Raw genomic sequence first — 19,753 nt, 5'->3', positions numbered from 1 at the left:
ATTATATTAAGAACAATAGCTCTGTGAAGAATGTTGCTAGATTTGTGTACAGAATGTGTGCATTAAGAGAAATGAGCACTCAGGACAATGTGCAATAATTAGAAACGGAAAGAAACCAAAATGGGCAGCTTTATCCATCCATCCCTAGCTTGAGATATTGCTAAGCACAGGAGTTAGCACTGATTCCTCCAGAATCCACTGTTCCTCCAGAACAGAAACAGATGGGCAGAAAGAATGTAGCAGCTGTGCATGCTGCCAACTGGAGCCACCCTCATCACATGCACCAATGCTGGAGGAATGCAATAGCTATGGCCTCCTGTTACAAATATAAACTCTGTAAAATGTGAGAGAGTAAGTCCCCACATCACATATTCCTGCTCCTATATCACTCCCAGGGACATGTGAGAGGTTCCACCCAGGATTGGTCTTCTTGTAATGTATGTATAGCAAAGAAGTGCTGTTGACCCTGTTAAGGAGTTCTGTGGCTTGTGTGTCATGCAAACAATCAAGGAATACCAGGCATGCAGAAGGACATCTCTGGTCCATTTTCAAGAATAATAGAGAGGTGGGTGGAAACAGATATGCCCAAGGCTGAGAGAAGGTAGGGATTTTGCAGTGTCAAAGCTATAGTTCTGCAGGATTGCTCTAAAGTGGGTCCAGAAATGTTCAGGCAGAGACTGGATTTCAGAGATGGAACAATGCTCAAAGAAAAGGAACTACCAGTCAGGAAGAAAGAAGAGCCCCCAAGCAGGTAAGTTAGGAGACATCATGGCAAAAGCCCTGAGTCACCTCCAAGCTCCTTGCTTCTGGGGCTTCTGGGAAGCATAAGCCACCCCAATTTGCACTTGCTGCAAAAGACAATTCTAGCTGATATCAGTGAAAGACACAACCCCCTTTGAGGAAACTTTGTGGGCTGCTTCCTCATGCATTAAAAGTGATGGTGAAGGCCACACCTGTGCAAGCAGAGATTCCAAAAGTACACTGGCAAATGCATGGGGCTGTGGATTGGAGTGGCAATCATCTTCAAAGGTCCACACATCCATCCATGCATTACATGTTATTAACAATGATGCCAGTTGCAGACAGTCTGGATGTCAGCTGGCTATCACAGGATTTGCTGTTTCTATATTCCCAAGCCATCCCTACTCCAAACAGCCAGTCAATTTTAGAGTGAAAAACCTATAGTTTCTCTCTCCACAGGGATGTGCAAAAGTGCCGGTAGATGAGAATAATCTGATATATTTGCACATACTGTGGCCGCAGGAGGTTCAGAACAGGAAACCACATTCATATGTCACAAAATAGTATTGTAATTGATTCTCTATCCTTTAAACATGAGACAATGGCAGCATTTAATAGTCCACACACTTCCTTGGAGACAGGGACTACGTGTGTGATATTACCAGAGACATCATTCTCTAGAATTGATCCTGGGTGGTCTTTCCCCCTTCTAAAAGTAGGTGCTTTGTTTAATGTCAATGATTCAACTGAAGGACATTTATTTCCCAGTAGCACTGGAAAATTGGGGCAAATAGCTATCATTTCACCAGTGAGTGTGAGAACTAAATATGAATATCATTCGGCCTATTAAACAAAGGAGTCGTTCCCCCACCCCACCCTGTTACCTGCCTTAACTATTTTGTCCAACATTATTTTGCAGAATAAATTACACGTTCACATAATTTAAAGGAAGAGAACTTGAACACATGTCCCAACTTTTATATGTTTCTTTGTGACCCTGAAGCATAGGAGCATCAAGGTCCCAGTACACTTTCTGAAAATCAAGATCCAGATTTTCAAATTGGTCTTTTCAACGTGAACTTCATCCAATTTTCAGTCTTTGTTTCTAAATTATTTGACAGTGCTCAAATCAGGACATGTGTTAGGACAAGCATCCCAGCAATCAATCAATCAATCAATCAATCAAATATAAAAGCCATATGGTAGTTAATTTGAAATATTTGCAAACCTCAATATTAGCATTTCATTTTTTTAAAAAAAATCAAGTTCATGAGAAATTACTAGTAATAGTAAGCTGGGATTCAGGAATATTCTACTCACCTTATAGTCTGATGTTGCAAGGTGTCTGGATCTGTGGCATTGACCGTTAACACAACACTGCCAGTGGGGATGTTTTCTTGTTTGGTGATAGTCATTGGGTCTGGGTGGAAAACAGGGGCTTCATTGACATCCAGAACCGTGATCTGAACAGTTGCGGTGGAACTGGTGTCATATGCTATGTCTGGAACTAATGGATCTTCATTTTCTACTTTGATCAGGAGTGTGTGGAAAGCTGAAATCTCACAGTCCAAAGGCTGAAAAGCAAGAACATAAGAACATAAAAAGAGCCCTGATGGATCAGGCCAAATGCCATCCTAGTCCAACACCCTGTTCTCACAGTGGCCAGCCAAATGTAATGTATCAACCAGGTTTAATAGCCACTGATAGCTTTATTGTCCATAAATTTGCCTAATCTTATTCAAATTGGTGGCCTTTGCTACCTCTTGTGGGAGCGAATTCCATACCTTTACTACGCACTGTCGAATATTGGGTTAAACCATTGCTAGTCTCTCATCAGTGGCAAACAGGAAATGTTGCCTCCTTCTCAAACAGATTTCTCCCTCTCTGTGCAACCATGAAGTCTAGAAACTTGTAGGAACTTCTTTCAATGTTTCCTATTCTGGATTGATCCTATGTATGAATGCAGAAAGAGCCCTGCTGGATGTGGCCTATCTAGTTTGGCATCCTAGTCTCACAGTGGCCAGCTAGATGCTTATGGGAAGCACACAAGCAGTACCTGAGCACAACACTCTACCCTCCTGCAGTCCACAACAAGTGGAATTTAGAAGCACACAGAATCCAAGAGTGAGGGTACAATATAGCCACCAACATTGGTAGCCATGATGCACATACCACAGCCTGTGTTGACTTATGTTGATGCTCACAACACAAGGTCCTTCAGACCAATAAGTTACTTGCGGCTCCTGAATCCGCCTCTGGTAAGTCAAAGAAGGCCCAGAAGAAATCCAGGTTTGCTTCTCATAAGGTAAAGGTAAAGGGACCCCTGACCATTAGGTCCAATCATGACTGACTCTGGGGTTGTGGCACTCATCTTGCTTTATTGGCCGAGGGAGCCGGCGTACTGTTTCCGGGTCATGTGGCCAGCATGACTAAGCCACTTCTGGTGAAACCAGAGCAGCGCACGGAAATGGTGTTTACCTTCCCGCTGGAGCGGTACCTATTTATATACTTGCACTTTGACGTGCTTTCGAACTGCTAGGTTGGCAGGAGCAGGGACCGAGCAATGGGAGCTCACCCCATCACGGGGATTTGAACCGCCGACCTTCTGATCGGCAAGTCCTAGGCTCTGTGGTTTAACCCACAGCGCCACCCACGTCCCTGTTGCTTCTCATAGTTAAAGATAAATTTAAAGAAGAGGTAGGCAGCTTGCAGACTAGAGCCAAATGTGGTCTGTAGCCAATCACTAGTTCTGTCTTCTTTCTGTATTCTGTACTTTTGTTTTTTAAAAAAATTCCAGCCAAATTGCTCAAATCCCTCTTCAAGAGGGAGACACAACTGCCTGAAACACACAGTCTAAACTTCCCACACAGCCTAAATTTCCCACATTTCTCACAGCAATCAATCACTCCCTCAGAAAATTCCTGCTGGGTACTTCATGGCTAGGTTAGCAAGCAGCATCGTATCATTAGAAATGAACAATGACAGAGGTGGTGAACCTTTTTCAGCCCCAGGGTCACATTTCCTTCTGGGCAAGTTTCTGAACAGCAGACTAGTTTCTACACTCAACCTCTATCCTTCGAACAAGGGTCAGGGGCAAATTCCAGCCAAGCAAAAACACTCAGGGCGTGAAACATGACCACTGAGGGAAGTGGCCTGCGGAGATTTCTGAGGGCCTGATAGGGAGCTCTGGAGGGCCACAGGTGATTCACAGGCCTAAGCTTCCCCACCTCTGACAACAGAAACCTCTGAAAATTTAAAGCACTTCTGAAAAGTGGCAACATAAGACATTATGGCCATTCTTTAGATGTCTAAGAGGCACAGCTAATCCTTCTGCTCACCTTGACAACTGACAGCATCCCTTCATTGTTCTTGGGGTTCGTATGGATTTCAAAGCTCTGTCCTGGGTTGCCATTGATGATGGTATAAACCGCTCTCCATGCTCCTGTTGCTGGGTCATCCCGATCCTCCACAGTCAGATTGACAATCACGCCCATGCTGCCTTCCTTCACCGTAGCTTGGAACTCAAAATTAATAAAGAAAGCCATAAATGTTACTACCATCAAACAAATGACCACAGTCGGCACAACAAATTTGTTTAAGGTGTTATTAATTATTCACCACAACCAAAGGGAAAATGTAATCCTTGAGTGAAACTGAAATTTTACAGGCCATAAATAATGCAGTCAGAGAGCGTAAAGTATAAGAAACGGTATTACAATTTCTCTGCTCTGATTCTTGAAAGATTAAAGATAAAGAACCACACGATTGTTGAGACAGGCTTTGAAAACTCTCCAGAATAATAAAAAAGATGAAATCTTTTGTTAACTCCTCTTAATATAAAGAGATTCAATATACAATACATAAAGGTGCTTTGGAATACAATGCTTAGAGGAGGAAATGCATTAAGAATGCTTTTAAGAGCAGAGTGCTTTAAAGGTGATTTTTTACTCATCTTGATTATTTTCCCTCTCTACTCGAACCATAATATTTCATTGTCCTTTCCAGTCTGTATGGACGACGGTGTTCTTTGTAATAAAATAACTGGAGGATCTCCCCAAGCTTATTCCCCAAGCTATCCAGTTCCCCCTTTAAGTGTTTTTTTCCATTTAAAAATTTCCACAGAGCTGGAGGAAACCTTGATGGTGACAGCATTGTAACCATTTACAGCCTAGGTGGAAAGACTTTTACATGGTCCAAGTCAACTTTGAAGTAGCCCAGCATGGAGTCAACTTGACCTGGTTTTGTTCAATGCCTGTTGCTTATGGACAAAGAGCAAAGGTGCAAAGAGAATCCAAAGTGTGATGAGCAGGTGGCAACATCCTAATTTTAATGAAGCTTCCTCGACTACTACCCAGGATGGCTAGGTCCCACCTGCACTGTTGGAGCCAGTGTGCCTCTAAGTACCAGTTGCTGGGAATCACAAGAGAAGAGAGTGCTGTTGCACCCGGGACCTGCTTGTTGGCTTTCCATAGCCATCTGTCTGGCCACTGAGAAAGCAGGAAAGCAGGATAGTGAACTAGATGGGCCTATGGGCTGAACCAGCAGGATTCTTCTTATGTTCTTCTACCTGTTGCTAGGAACCACAAGTTGGAAGAGTGTTGTTCCACTCAGATCCTGCTTATGGGTTTCCCATAGGTTGGCTGCTGTGAGAACAGGATACTGAGCTAGAAGGGTGTTTGGTCTGATCCAGCTGGGCACTTCTTATGTTCTAATTAGCCAGTGCCAACTACCCAAACATTTTGCTGCATTCCTTTTTGGGTAGGTAACAACACTGCTCAAAGAAGCCATGCTATTTTCTCTCTTATCCATCTCTTTGTGCTCATGCATGTGTCTCTGGAGCTCAAACCCATGGAGAGCAGCCCCTTCAAATTATTGGCAAAGGGATCTCAGCCCCTAGGAGATGGCTCCTATGGGTGGCAGTATTGCTTCTGAATACCAGTTCTTGGAGAGTGTGCTCTTGTTCTCAGGTCCCTACCTGCAGGTTTCCCACAGGCATCTGGTTGGCCACTGTGAGAACAGGAGGCCGGACAAGGTGGGCCATTGATCCAATTGATCAGGCACATCTTATATTCTTTTAGTGCAGTGCAAAAAAATTATGTTGCATTTTCCCATCAATTAATGGGAAAAGAAACAGCACCTAAATTTATCAAAGTGTGTAGAGGGAACTCACTGAAATTCCCATGAATAGGGTGCAGGGTTTTCTTTTTATGTGCTTAGCTTTTAAGAAGGCCAAGTGGTGTTTGCGAGTGTCCTTTCTTTCTTCAAATCATTTCACCAGTGGTTTGTACTTTGCAGCTTCCACAGATATCTGCACTTTAGTTTAAGCCCAGGGTAAGGTGTCAGGAGGTAGCTCCTCCCATCAGGTGTTTTTTTTAAGATCAGGAATAGCAGATTAACAGGAGAAATTTCAGGGTGTTGGGGAAATGTTTACTGGGCAGGAAAACACATACACTACCCTTGGACACCTCACAAAAATAACGGAAGCTCAAAATGCTGCATCCCCATAATAAAGGAATTCTCAAATACCCTGAGAATGAGCCCCCCCTAAATGCAAGCTGATTTTATAGGGGGGGGACCAAAGTTTTGAAAAACTAGAGGACAGATTTCAGCACACCGAGTAAGAGAAATACCCACATGGGAGCATTAGATCATACATCACTAACACTGAAAATAACATGAACATAGCAACCCCCATTAAAGTTGGAAAAAATAGTTAGACTGGGAGAAGTTGTGCTGGTAGCCAAACCTCCAGTGACTGTTAGATATGATTAGATTATGCATTAATTGATTTTCTTCGTCTTTAATATCTACACATCCCTGAAGCACCACAGTCAATTGAGAACAAAATAGATGAGTCCAGATGTGTATTTAAGCTGTTGCCATCAGCATCCATCTAAAAACCATCACTTAGTAATGGCATACCTTGGGCCAAATCCCCAATTGGTTTAAACTGGGTCAGCAGATTTATACTTGTTCACATGCCAGCTGAGACATTCTCCCTGGCAAGTTTCACCTCCTAAAAAGATTTATTCATCTCATTGCAAGCAACTGGCCGCAAGCAGAAACTTCAAATCCTCAAGTGCAACTTAGCATTGATTTACATGTCCAGATCTACACCTTGAGAACATGGATGAAAAAGACCTCTACTGAGATAGACATGTGCTGAAATTGCCACATGGCTTATCTGTTTACCGCTATTTGCATCCCACTTTTCTCCATGTAATGGGGGCCAAGGAATATTGTGTCACACAAATGACACACCTCAGCCTGCAGAACCCTGTTGGATCAGGCCAAAGCCCATGTAAGTTTAGCATCCTGCTCTCACAGTGGCTAACCAGGTGTCTGAAAGGGAAGCCCACAAGCCCGACCTGAACTCAGCAGCATTCTCCCCACTTGTGATCCCCAGCAACTGGTATATGGAGGCTTACTGCCTTTGACACTGCAGGTAGAACATAGCCAGCATGGCTAGTATTCTTGTCCTCCACTAATTTGTCTAACTCCCCCTTTTGAAGCCATTCAACTTGGAGGCCATCACTACAGTATGTGGTAGCAAACTCTATAGTATGACCCCACTCACTCTCAATTGATAGTTTCTGTGTGTGTTTATAAAGGGAGATCTGATCACAGATCTCCTACCATCACAGCTTATTTGCTCCTAAATTTAATATGCCACTGCTCATTTCAGTGACTACAGAATTCAGCAGGAAATATGCAGGTGAGGTTGTTCCACACAGCTCCAGGTGGGACCTCTCAGTCAGCTGAAAAGCCAAACTGTTTGAAAATGACCTACTCAATCACCCATGCACATAAAGCCTTCTTGTAATGGTATAGTCGCTTTGTATCCCATACAAATATTGGGCAAAGTGCTCAGTAGGAGAATCAGTAACTAGACTCTGTGGCTTTGCCAAAGGTACAGATTTCTGTCACAGACTGTGGTGCCAACGCGGTTTGAATTAAAGAGCCTTGGAGAGCAGCAAATGTAACGAAAGAGAAAACATGGTCTGGATTGATGAGCATCAAACCCAATGAGTCATTAGGATTCCACCCGCTGGGAGCACCAGTTGAGAATAACCAAATTAAAAGTGCAAGTCGCTTTGCATTAATCTGGGAATCGTTCCTTGGCTGAAGGTGCTTGGTGCATCCTATCTTTGTGTTTGTTTTCCCTCGTAGAGCTCACAAATGATGAAAAATGACAGGAGATGCATCAGCTCCAGAAGAGAATGGCTAGAGAGCCAAGAAATGTCATTCCCTCCTTTGAGATTTGCCTCCAAGAAAAGAAACATTTGTTTGAAACTGGATCAGAGGATGTACTCTGGGAACACAGGAAGTTGCCTTTTACAGAGTCAGGCCATTGGTCCATCTAGCTGAGTATTGCCTACACTGACTGGCAGCAGCTCTACAGGGTTTCAGGCAGGAGTCTCTCCCAGCCATCGCTGGAAGTACTGGGGACTGAAACTGGGACTTTCTTGCATACAAAGCAGATGCTCTACCACTGAGCTACTGTATAATGCAGTGTCAAGCAGCTTCAAGCATGTTTTACTGTTACTACTTGTTTTGCTCAGTTTAATGTGCTCCCAACATGTCAACAATATATATATTATTAAAGCAAAGTGGACACAGCTTGGACTGTTTGTGCCACAGCCTGTTTGTTGTTCAGGCATTACAGAAGAAATGTACAGATCCCCCCCTTCATTGCCACCCAAATATCATGGGTTCACTTAAGCTTTCCCCTTGTGAGGTAGCACTGCTGAGAAGTAGCCATCTTGACCTTTTTCCATCTCAGATTGAAAACAGACTTAGAGAAGAACTTCTAGCCACAGCTATTAACCACGATGGCTATGCTCTGTCTCCACAGTCAGAAGCAGCAATGATTCTGAATACCAGTGGCTGGAAACCATAGGAAGGGAGAGTGCTGTTTTGCTTAGGTCCTGCTTGCTGGTTTCCCACAGGCTCCAGGCTGGCCACAGTGAGAAAAGGATGCTGAACTAGATGTGCCATTGGCCTGATCCAGCAATAATGCTTAGATGATATTTGAAGAGAGCATTTTGAGCCACTGAGTTTCATATTTTCAGGCAACATCACTTGTGATGGGGAAAGATCACCGGTTGGATTTATGCCTGTCATGCTAAGCATGTTGTACCACTGCTTTAATAACAGTGACAGCCCAACCTGTTTTGCCTGCTGGAAGGTGTATAACACTGTTTCCGCTGTTGAACAAAAACATTCCCACCTCTTTCTGTGAAAATGGATAACCCACAATTAAACAGATCACTGTCTTCATGCAAACAAGCCTCATCTACCTCCCCATTGGAATCACAGTCACAACATCTCACAAACAAAACTCCACCATGATGGTCCTGCGACACTTTGCGTTTCTCAGCGAACCTCAGTCATGACATCCTGATTAATACTAGTGTAGGTTCTCTGAACTCAGCCATGCCCCTGATTCTTCAAAGCTCAGCTCCTGCCAGGATAATTAGCCTCCTGATTATTCTGAGTAACTGGAGGGGTCAAAGGTTAGCGAGCATCACGAAGCATGTTTAATTCAATCAATTTAGCTAGCAATGCAGTTCAAGAAATATATGCAGGCACCGCTGCCATCAAATTTAAGGCGATCTGCTCAAAATTCCCGAGCTGCGGTGGATGAGCATTTTAGCTTAATTTCTAATTTAATATTCAACCGGGGTATTCTGCTTAATTACTTGTGATGCTTTCACTCAGGAGCTCAAGGACTTGGGCGGGTGGGGGTGGGGGAGAGAAGGAGGAGAGTTGTTTCATGCTGGGAGACAGAAATAAAAATAAAATAAAAATTAATCTGCTTAATGGCAAAGTTGTATTCCATGCCCCTTAGTGATACGTCCTGGAAACATCTCTTTTGAGCAATGAAACCACACACACACACACACACACACACACACACACACACACCACACCTAATGCCTCCCTTCTTCCACTGGTTTGAAAAAGGCTCTACTTCAGTGGAGTCAGAGGACCTACCCACTCCTTTTATCCCTGGTGGCCTCCCTGCCTGGCCTCTTGACACACAGTGGGCTGAAGATGAAAGGTAACACAGAGACCAGGCATTCTATTTTCAACACAGCCGCCAACCTTAACACACACACACACCCCAGGCACAGGCACACAATCCTTTCTAAGCCTGCAGTCACAGGGCAGCTTATTCCATTTCCCTTACATTTCCATAACTTTTAATTTCCACATTATATTTGAGGTTTCTCACAATGAAACAAACCGCATCTGGAAAACTAATGGAACCACTCATTTCATGTTACTTGATTCAAAATAAATAAAACAATTTGCAGCCCCCTTAACGTGGAAAATTGTGGGAGTAAAGTGAACAAATTTGGGGTTGGACATCGGCGCACACTTATTTCCTGCAGTCTCCAGGAAAGGGGGGGGTGGGTCACGAGGGAACAGAAGCATCCATATGCGGAGAGGGTAGGGGAGCAGTAACATTGTCCAATGATGTTCATTGTTGTGCCACACGACACTCACTGGTGTGAATGAAATCAAGTATGATTGATGCCACAGTTCCATAACACAACGGGCACTGCAGTGTGAAAAAAATGTTAGCAAATGGGACAGAAGTGTTAGCATTATAGTCAGAAAGGCTAAATAATATATTCCCCACGTCTGAATGCACCATTGGGGGTGCAAGTTTCAATCGCAAGCTTATTTGTTCGAAACATTTCTATCACACCTTTCTGTCCTTAAATGTGTACCCCAAGATGGCTGACAACTTTATCTTATAAAAGAAGTTATGAGGAAATGAGGCATCTGATCATAGCCTACATTTTAATCAAGGCTTATATTTTGATCAGATTCCTGTATTCTAAAAATGACCTTAAAGAAATATATATTTGTAAATGTTTGTATCTCTCATGCCAGGCAGAAACCATACTCTGGCAGCTGTTTATCTTCTTGATCAAGGGCCCCCCTGATCTATAGCAGTGTCTCAGGGTTGTAAAAGGAAAAAACAGGCTGGGAGCAAAAGGTCACACTGACCATACAAATTATAGAATACAATCAAGGTTGCAAAAACACAATTAAATAGTAATAATTATTGTGCCTCCCATTAAACTTGAGCCACATCTTCCTAAGGTTAAAAGGGCAAGAGCTAATACAAACAGCAGCTGGCTAGGGAAGAGGCTTCTCTCTGAAACTGCTTTGAATCTTTAGAATTTAGAATTTAGCTTAGCTTTTACTAAGTTCCCTTTCTTCTAAAAAAACTATATATGTATGAAATATTGGCTTAAATGTAATTATGCAAAGGATTTAGAAAGTAAGAAATCATAGAATCATAGAATCATAGAAGAGTTGGAAGAGACCACAAGGGCCATTGAGTCCAGACCCCTGCCAAGCAAGAAAAAACACCATCAGAGCACTCCTGACATATGGTTGTCGAGCCTTTGCTTAATAACCTCCAGAGAAGGAGATCTTTCATTGATAATGTGTGGGGAGATGAACAAAAAGATCTGTTCAGATAAAATTAGCCACCATCTGTTTTGGAGTGAATAGGGCAATAGGGCAAAAGATGAAATGTTAGTTAAGGCGCCTAGTCTAGGGCAAAAGGTTATCTGGTAATTAAGGTGCCTGGTCGAGGTAAATGTAAGATATATGACTACTTATTTGCCAATTATAAATAGAAGGAAATATAGCTCTTTGTCTCCCATAAAAGGTAATAGGAAATGGGTGTATCTTTTATGATTGGTTCTAGCAAACAGCCAATAGGAATTTTAACCAGGCTGATTGGACAGAGGCAGCCAAAGGAGGAGCAAGGGGGCTGAGCTGAGGGAATATAAGTGCTGGCCATAAGGGCAGGAAGCCAGGCCAGAGCTTGGTAACCATATACCACTGTGCCTCTTATTTATTTGTCCGACAAATAAATTATTATTTTAATTTCTCTATTGCTGCGTTGAATATTTCATTCCAGCTAAGCGTTAACCACAAGCAGGGTGCTACAGAAACACAGACAGGAAGCTGTCTTATAGTAACTCAGTATTGTCTACACTGTTAAGGGTGCTGAGAGTTGTTAGGAAACACCCCTATTCCCCTCACAAAACTACAGTTCCCAAAGTTCCCTGGGGAGAGGCATTGATAGTTAAACCACTCTGGGAATTGTAGCTCTGGGAGGGGAATGGGGATATCCTAACAACTCTCAGCACCCTTCACAAACTACAGCTCCTGGGGTTCTTTGTGGGAAGCCATGGCTGTTTAAAATGGTATCATCATGCTTTCAGTGTGTGGTGGGGGCAGATTTGGCCTGAATGTCTGAAAGTAAGTGCCCTTAGTTTGCATTCTGCATTTCCATCTCTTATATAGGCTGCTGTCACACACACACAATGATTTCATGTTGCCTTGCTCTGTAGGCCACCTGTTTGTGTATCCTGTTTAGTTAAAACAAATGCTGTAAAATGTTCCTCCTCAGTTTTGCTAACATTTTGTTCCCCCACCCCAAGTAACCGAGAATATCCATGGGTCCCCACCCCCCGGATGCAGCTTCTGACGATAGCAGTAATGTGCAATTATCTTTACTCAAAGGCTAGGCTCTAGTCAGCAAAAATTAATCCTGGCAGCCGCATTCCACACACCTGCAAATTATTTCTTCTTCTTCTTCTTCTTCTTCTTCTTCTTCTTCTTCTTCTTCCCCAGAGATGAAAATACTACTGGGACCATTTTGTTAGTGGGGAAATGCATTGGGGGATCTTGCTGTTGTGTCCTGGCTAACTTCATTGGAAAACTATGTGTATAAGACGATATTAATGGCCTTGGCGATGCGTGTGATTTGCAGTTGCAGGTAGGCTGTTGAGCGAATGGTGGCAGTGACACCCCCCCCAAAGAAAGCTCAACAACTCTGGGCAATTTCTCCCTCAATTTTTTTTTGTTGCAGTTGTCTTATACATGGGGGGTGTGTTATACACGGAAAAATACGGTAATAGATCAGGGATGGAAACCATTTTCATCCTGAGGCCCACATTCCTTTGTAGTCAGCCTTCTGGGGGCCATATGCTAGTGGTGGGTGGGTCCAGTGGCAAAAGTGCACACATCAAAGGATACAACTTCTGTCTTGCTACAGGAGACTATATTCTAGTCATGCAAAAGTCGGGGGTTTCTATATGAATGGAGAAAACGTATGGATAATTTTTTTCTCCCTTTCCCATAGCACTAGAAATTATGGAAACAGAAGTTTGGAAGTTCCAGGGCAGATGGAAGAAAATACTGTTGAAATTCATGTAGTATGGAGTTAAACTCTAGAATTCTCTCTGGCGCGTGACGGGCAGGAGTCAGATATAGTCGGGTCAATTCCCATGCCTAAGCAAATACCACTCACATTCTGTAACCAATAAAGCTGTGGCCTAAATTTGCCCAATAACCATTAACCTAATATCCGTGTCCTTGTGTCTTATTCATGAACGAGGCGGGTGGCTATGGGGTCTCAACACGCAATTCTCTCTGGATGACTTTAAAAGTGGATTGGACAAATTCATGGAGCAAAAGGGTATCAATGGCTACTAACCAAGATTGGTGCAAGTCTTTTTTGTGGGAAATTGCAGTTATACGTAAGTGTGCTTGAGTGCTAGTTAGTGCATAAAGTTGTTAAGACCAGAGAGTTCTGTTCCTAGACTCAGCTACATCATGCTCCCTCAACTCCATGAGGGAGGAAGTGAATCCGTGTCTGAATGCAACCTTGGAGAACACTGCCACATTCACACCATACTTTTAAAGTGCTAAGATACCACTTTAGACTATCACATTGCTATTCAAATGGTGTGCATGCACCGTGTCTTGTGATTGATTATGGGAGGCGGGGCTTACCTACCCCACCAATATTTTATTCAAGTTGACACCCCTGGTCTGTATTCCCTTCACAGAATTCCAATTTGCAGAGTGGATTAACAATCAATCCCTCTTCACAGGAGAGGATTGGAACCGTAGTTCTGTGGGGTCTTCTAACAACTCTCAGCACCCTTAACAAACTATAGTTCCCGAAATTCTTTGGGAGAAGCCACAATTGTTTAAAGTGGAATTATTGTGCTTTAAATGTATGGTGTGAATGTGGCCTCGTTATCATGATTGATTGCTGATGTGGGGCCAGTTTCAAGTGTCTATACAACTTGCAGCAGACAGTCCCTTGTATGATGCCCACACCACCTCGTTGTGGAAGCATGAGCTGGCTCTTAGGTATTATGGAATTCTGTTTGTTGAATAACATTTCATAGTTCCAGCACTGGTGTACACTAAGACCAACAGATTGATTTGACAGAAGGTATCACTCTATCTTCTAATCTAATTCTCTTGCTCAGCACAGCAACAACTGTCTCTATTAAAAGGCCGATGTTACTGGGTGAGATTGATTGATTCTGTACATTTTCATAGTATGAGCTGCATTACAGGTGCTAATGATGCTATTATATAATCATTTTTAAAACACACACACACACACAAAACCCCACTGTGTTCTCTAAAAGCTGGCACTACATACCATTTTTCTTTGCTATATTAAAATGAATGAGCCAATGTACAATTTTTTCCCGTGTCAAAGCATAATCTAAATTCATAAGCTATTTCTCATGTATCTTAAATCCATGTGTCTATCCCAATTTTTTCTTCCTCTTGTGTCTTTTTTATTTATTTATTTAAAGAAACTAATGGGGGAAATACTGTCTTCCATTTATCATTTTTGGGATATAACCAAGAAGGATGCAGTAGTTCATTCACTTTAAATTAATAACCTCAGTACCATTTACACTCCCATCACTTCAATCCTGTTCAGCAAAAACAAAGCACTGGAATGGGTTCCCTACCCCCTGTTGCTGTTGATCCAACTGGAAAACCCTCCTCCCATCTCAAGATTGACAAGGTGAACAGAACCCCTTGGGATTCCAGTTTATACATTTTCATTCAGATCTCTTTCAGACAAGCACTGTTGATGCTTGGGATACACTGTTGAATCTTGAGATGCTTTGCACATTGCTCTTTTCCATTAGGAAACTTTTATGTGATTTTTAAAATAATTGTCATGTTTTATATGTTTCATAATTTTATTTTCTATTGTTGCTATAGGTTCTGGCACCTTACGGTGAAGGACGGATAAGAAGCAAACACATAAGCTTTTGTTTCACAGCCTGTTGGCCAGGCTGCTACCAATGCTGGGTCCCCCCTTTTTAAAAAAAAGAAAGAAAAAAGAGGCTGTGTCTGTCATAATGCTTGGCTTAATCATTGCAGATGTGTCACAGTAAACAAGCAGTGCATACAAGAAGGTGGGAAGGAACAAAGCAATGCATTGGCTCCATGCTGCCCCTGCAGGCAGGGTGGAGTAGTGCCCCCAGATCTTGAAAGTCCATTGGGAGCTACCCTTGTAGATCTTACGCTTTCACTGAACTTTTTGCACCTGTATTTATCTGCAGAAGGGGTGTATGTGGATATGAAATGCTGGAATCTGCTTAGGGCAAAATTAGACTTGACCTGTTCTTTTGCCTCTCCCTCCTGCTCAGTGGCTAAGACTTTCACCCTGGGTGGCCTGAACAATTTCTTTTCCTTCTGCCAGACAACCCTGCTGCAAGATGCACCAGTTGGCAGCACTGAGGAAAAGGCCACTCAGATAATGAATAACTTAAAATGTGCAAGTGGGAGGCTGGCCTCCAATTACATGGGTCAGATGACCCTGCCTGTTTTTTTATGTTTGATTTTTGTGCTTTTCTGTTGGATGTGAACAGGCATTGTTAAAGAAGACAACATAAAAGGCTATTATCAACCCAGGCTAGATGGATACACTTGAAGGAGGCATGTTGACATGTCTTCCATGCAGCGCTGCTAATGCACTGAATGTCCTGTCTTCAATTAGCCACTTGATCCTGTGCTGAACAGGAGAAAGGGAATGAAACACTCACTTAATAGCACAAGGATAAACACATGCTGAACTCTTGGCCAACTCCTTGTTTGACAGATCTTTTTGTGCTTTTTAATGGTCAGCTGGAGGAGAGAGGTTTTGCCCATGCTGCTTTTCCTGGTATGGGGCTCCAACGATAGGAAAAATGGAATTTCTCTTGCATGTCAAGGGCACGGAAATTTCTTCCCAAAAGAGTGTTGAGAAGTGCATTTTGAATAAGAATTTTCATGCTGTGCTAATAAGCCGTCCATAGTTGTTCAAAGACAGTATCAGGTACTTTCTGGAATGTAGCATTGGAATCTACTTATTTAATATCTATTCAAAGCATCCACACAAATCATATTCCAGCTCTCCCACTTCATGTGGTGTATGTCTGTTGCCTGGGTCCATACATCTGCACTAGACATTTAAAGCAATATTATACCACTTTCAATAGCCAAGGCTTCCCGCAAAGAATCACAGGAACTGTTGTTTGCTAAGGATGCTGAGAGTTGTCAGGAGATCCCCTATTCCTTTCACAGAGCTACAGTTCTCAGAGTGGCTTAATGGTCAATCTTTCTTCACGGAGAACTCTGAGAATTGTAGCTCTGTGAGGGGAGAACGTGTTCTCATTTGGCCTGAGTCTGTCACTAAATGTTTCATCTCCACAACAGAGTACAATTCCAGCTGGTATTCTGAGAAACGTTGGCAGGCAGCCTGTGTAAACAAGACATAAAGGAATTTGTTTCCCAAGTGGATACAAGGTGGAGAAAAATATCTTCCAGGGCAAAGAAGCCCCCTAGGTGAATGTTTACCGTTGATAGGAACTCTATGGATGCACTGGCCACATCTATGGTTTTAATCATAAGACTAAAAGAGGATATAGTCCCTAGGGGCTGTCATATATTACACTAGAGGAGGTGACGGAGCTCTGTGACAGCATATCTTGTTTCTTTCACTGTTTGCAAAAATGGAAAGGAAGAATTGTGTATGTGGCAAAGAGAGAGAATGGAGTTTGGAGCACATAAAGGGAAGTTAACTCACCCTTTTCTTTTCTCCTTCCCAAAGCAGTGGTGGGGGAATGAAGGTGAAAAAGAATTCTTTCTCCCTTTTATTCGGGGGGGGGGGGGACTCACAGCAGCAGCAGGGTGAGCATGGGAAAGCTTGCAAAGCCCACACCATGCTGATCCATGTGGGGTAGCTTCAAAGAGCAGTGCTGGGAGGGAGAAGCAGTTTCCATTGAATGGAAATCATGTCCACCTCCTTGAGGAAGGCATCAATTAAGGAAGGAAGGAAGGAAGTAAGGAAGTAAGTAAGTAAGTAAGTAAGTAAGTAAGTAAGTAAGTAAATTCATACACTGCCCTTTAGCCAAAGATTACAGGGCAGTTCACAACACAAAAATACAAAATGAGACGCTAAATACACAAAATACATACGAAAACAAAAATAAAGCAATAGTCTCCCTCCCACAAACAGATTTAAAAGGCCATAGAATATTTACTCAGCCAAAGGTCTGGTTATGGAGAAACAATTTCACCTGGCACCTAAAGTTATGTAACTGCTGGGTAGATCATTCCATAAATGGGGAGAAAAGACACATCCTCATGTCTCCGTCCTCTGGGCCTCTCATGGAGAAGCACACAAAGGGAATCAGATGATGATTGCTGCGTCTGGGTTGATTCATATGGTCCTTAGGGCATAATCCTACTATGTATTAGCTGATGGTAGGATTTCCAGATCCTGAGTTTTCAGGGCCCAAACCTGAGATCTAGGGGTAGTCCCCAATAATTCTGCCAGGGCATATCCCCCTATGGCACCATCACAGTTCTTCCTCTGTGTTCCCTCCAACCACTAAGCCCCAGATCATAGGTTCCTCGCTGCTGCTGTACACCATGAATTGAATCTCCATGTGCAGGCACTGTTTTTCATAGCAATGCCAGTTGCTATGGAGCAACAGTAGGGAGGACTGCTACTTGCAGACATCCAGGAAAACTTGAGGAACAGGGATGCTTCTTCTGAGGGCTCTTCTTAAGTTGTGTGTTTGTTGCAAATATATAGGCATTTTGTTGACTTATTTTGCCATTTTATTCAGGAACAATGATTGAGCATCGATCCTTAGCACCTGCTTGACTTGCAGAAGTAGCAAAGCAGGTTCTTTCTGTGCTTTACAGGTAAAGAGGCCCCAAGATCCTTTTTAATTGGAGGTTAAACTGTGTGTTGCACCCCAGATATTTCTAAGCAGTCCTGGTGGTAGTCTGATAGAGGGGCTTATAGGAGGCAGGGAGGCCATTAAACAAGAAGGCAATGAGAGTTGAAGGTGCCCAAAGGATCCTGAGCCTTACTTACTTACAACTTCAGTTATTATTTAAGGCAGGGACCTTGAGAAGGTCAAAACTGCTAAGTGAGGAAAATATGTCCTTTCCTATGTCTTCTAATACATATTTTCCCCTCCAGCTGTAAGCTATAATATTGAATCAATTAGTCAGATGCTTCAAGGTTTGTGGCTACATAGAAACCAGCAAGAAAAACCCAGCAGAAAACAACATAATTCAACTGGCACATTAATGGTTGTATGTATCCAACCAACTCCTACTTGGTGTAGACCCATTGGAATTAATAGAATTAAGTTAGCCATGTCCTTTAATTTCAGGGGTTCTCCTTATGGGTATTACTAACTTTAGACACAATTCATTGGGCTGTACCCAAAGCTCTCTGTCACCTGGCACAAGGGCTCTTAGTGGATGGGTAAGTTTTGAAGTCGTGCAGTGAAGGAACCCAATGCAATAGCTGTACAAGCAGTAACTCATTGTGCAACAGACTGAGCAAGCTACTGGACAACAAAGATACCAGCAACCTGCTTATGCTTTCTCTTGAGCAACAATGTCCTACTGGTGCAAAACACTTCAGACAAGTCTGCTGCTAAGTTACTTGGTCCTACATTGAATATGACCCTAAGGTTGCATTCCTATACTCTTTACTTGGGAGTAGTGATAAACACATCCAAAAATTCTGGCTCCTTTCAGTTTCTCATTTTTCCAAATAGCCTGAAAATCACAGACATTTTCATTTTGCATAATACATGCATTCTTGTACACAATTTTGCCTAATATACAAACTTTTGCAGGCAATTTCCTCCTGAAAGTGTGTGTTTTAGATGTTACAAGCAGCCTTGTGCCCACCTTTGCTCAGAAATTCTAAGCAACAAGCAAACAAACAAATCAGCAGCTCAGTCGGCAGAGTTGTTGTTGTTTAGTCGTTTAGTCGTGTCCGACTCTTCGTGACCCCATGGACCAGAGCACGCCAGGCACTCCTGTCTTCCACTGCCTCCCGTAGTTTGGTCAAACTCATGTTGGTAGCTTCAAGAACAGTGTCCAACCATCTTGTCCTCTGTCGTCCCCTTCCCCTTGTGCCCTCCATCTTTCCCAACATCAGAGTCTTTTCCAGGGAGTCTTCTCTTCTCATGAGGTGGCCAAAGTATTGGAGCCTCAGCTTCAGGATCTGTCCTTTCAGTGAGCACCCAGGGCTGATTTCCTTAAGAATGGATAGGTTTGATCTTCTTGCAGTCCATGGGACTCTCAAGAGTCTCCTGAATAACTCAGAGAAGCTATGAGCTATTCTGTGCAGGGCACCCAAGATGGACAGGTCATAGTTGAGAGTTTTGACCAAACATGATCCACCTGGAGCAGGAACTGGCAAGCCACTCCAATATCCCTGCCAAGAAAACTCCATGGACAAAGACAACAGACATAGAAAAGTCGGCAGAGTATGATACTCTTAATATCAGGGTCATAGGTTTGAGCCCCATATTGGGTAGTTTCCTGCACTGCAGGGGGTTGGACTAGATGACATTCATGGTCCCTTCCAGCTCTACAATTCTATGAAAATCAGTGAAGTTTTGAAAGGTTCATTATGCCATATTCCCTCAAAAGGGTGTCCACTTGTATCTAAACAAACAGGAAAATCTCTTCTGTGATCTCAGGAACCATCATGCAAAAATATGGTTATAATCATTGCAGCTTTAAAAGGTTCAGTCCATCATCTTTATTCAAAATGGCATCCAATTGTATCCCAACAGAAACAAAAACCTGCTCCTTGATCTCAGAAACCACCATGCAAAATACTGGT

At 42.8% G+C, this 19,753-nt stretch overlaps 1 protein-coding gene across 1 annotated transcript in view; it reads right to left on the bottom strand.

Annotated features, from left to right (window-relative positions):
- CDH13 (cadherin 13) overlaps positions 1-19,753 on the bottom strand; it is a 589,050-nt gene that overhangs the window by 64,664 nt on the left and 504,633 nt on the right. The window contains exons 9-10 of the mRNA XM_053400135.1: positions 4,080-4,262; positions 2,062-2,315 (exon numbers count right to left, since the gene is read on the bottom strand). Of these exons, the coding sequence (XP_053256110.1) occupies positions 2,062-2,315; positions 4,080-4,262 (437 nt within the window). The remainder of the gene's footprint in view (positions 1-2,061; positions 2,316-4,079; positions 4,263-19,753) is intronic.

Source organism: Podarcis raffonei, chromosome 8, assembly GCF_027172205.1.
Source record: "Podarcis raffonei isolate rPodRaf1 chromosome 8, rPodRaf1.pri, whole genome shotgun sequence".
Lineage (NCBI taxonomy): Eukaryota > Metazoa > Chordata > Lepidosauria > Squamata > Lacertidae > Podarcis > Podarcis raffonei.
The sequence above is the reverse complement of the archived record's forward strand: the minus strand, read 5'-3'. Positions and strand labels throughout refer to the sequence as shown.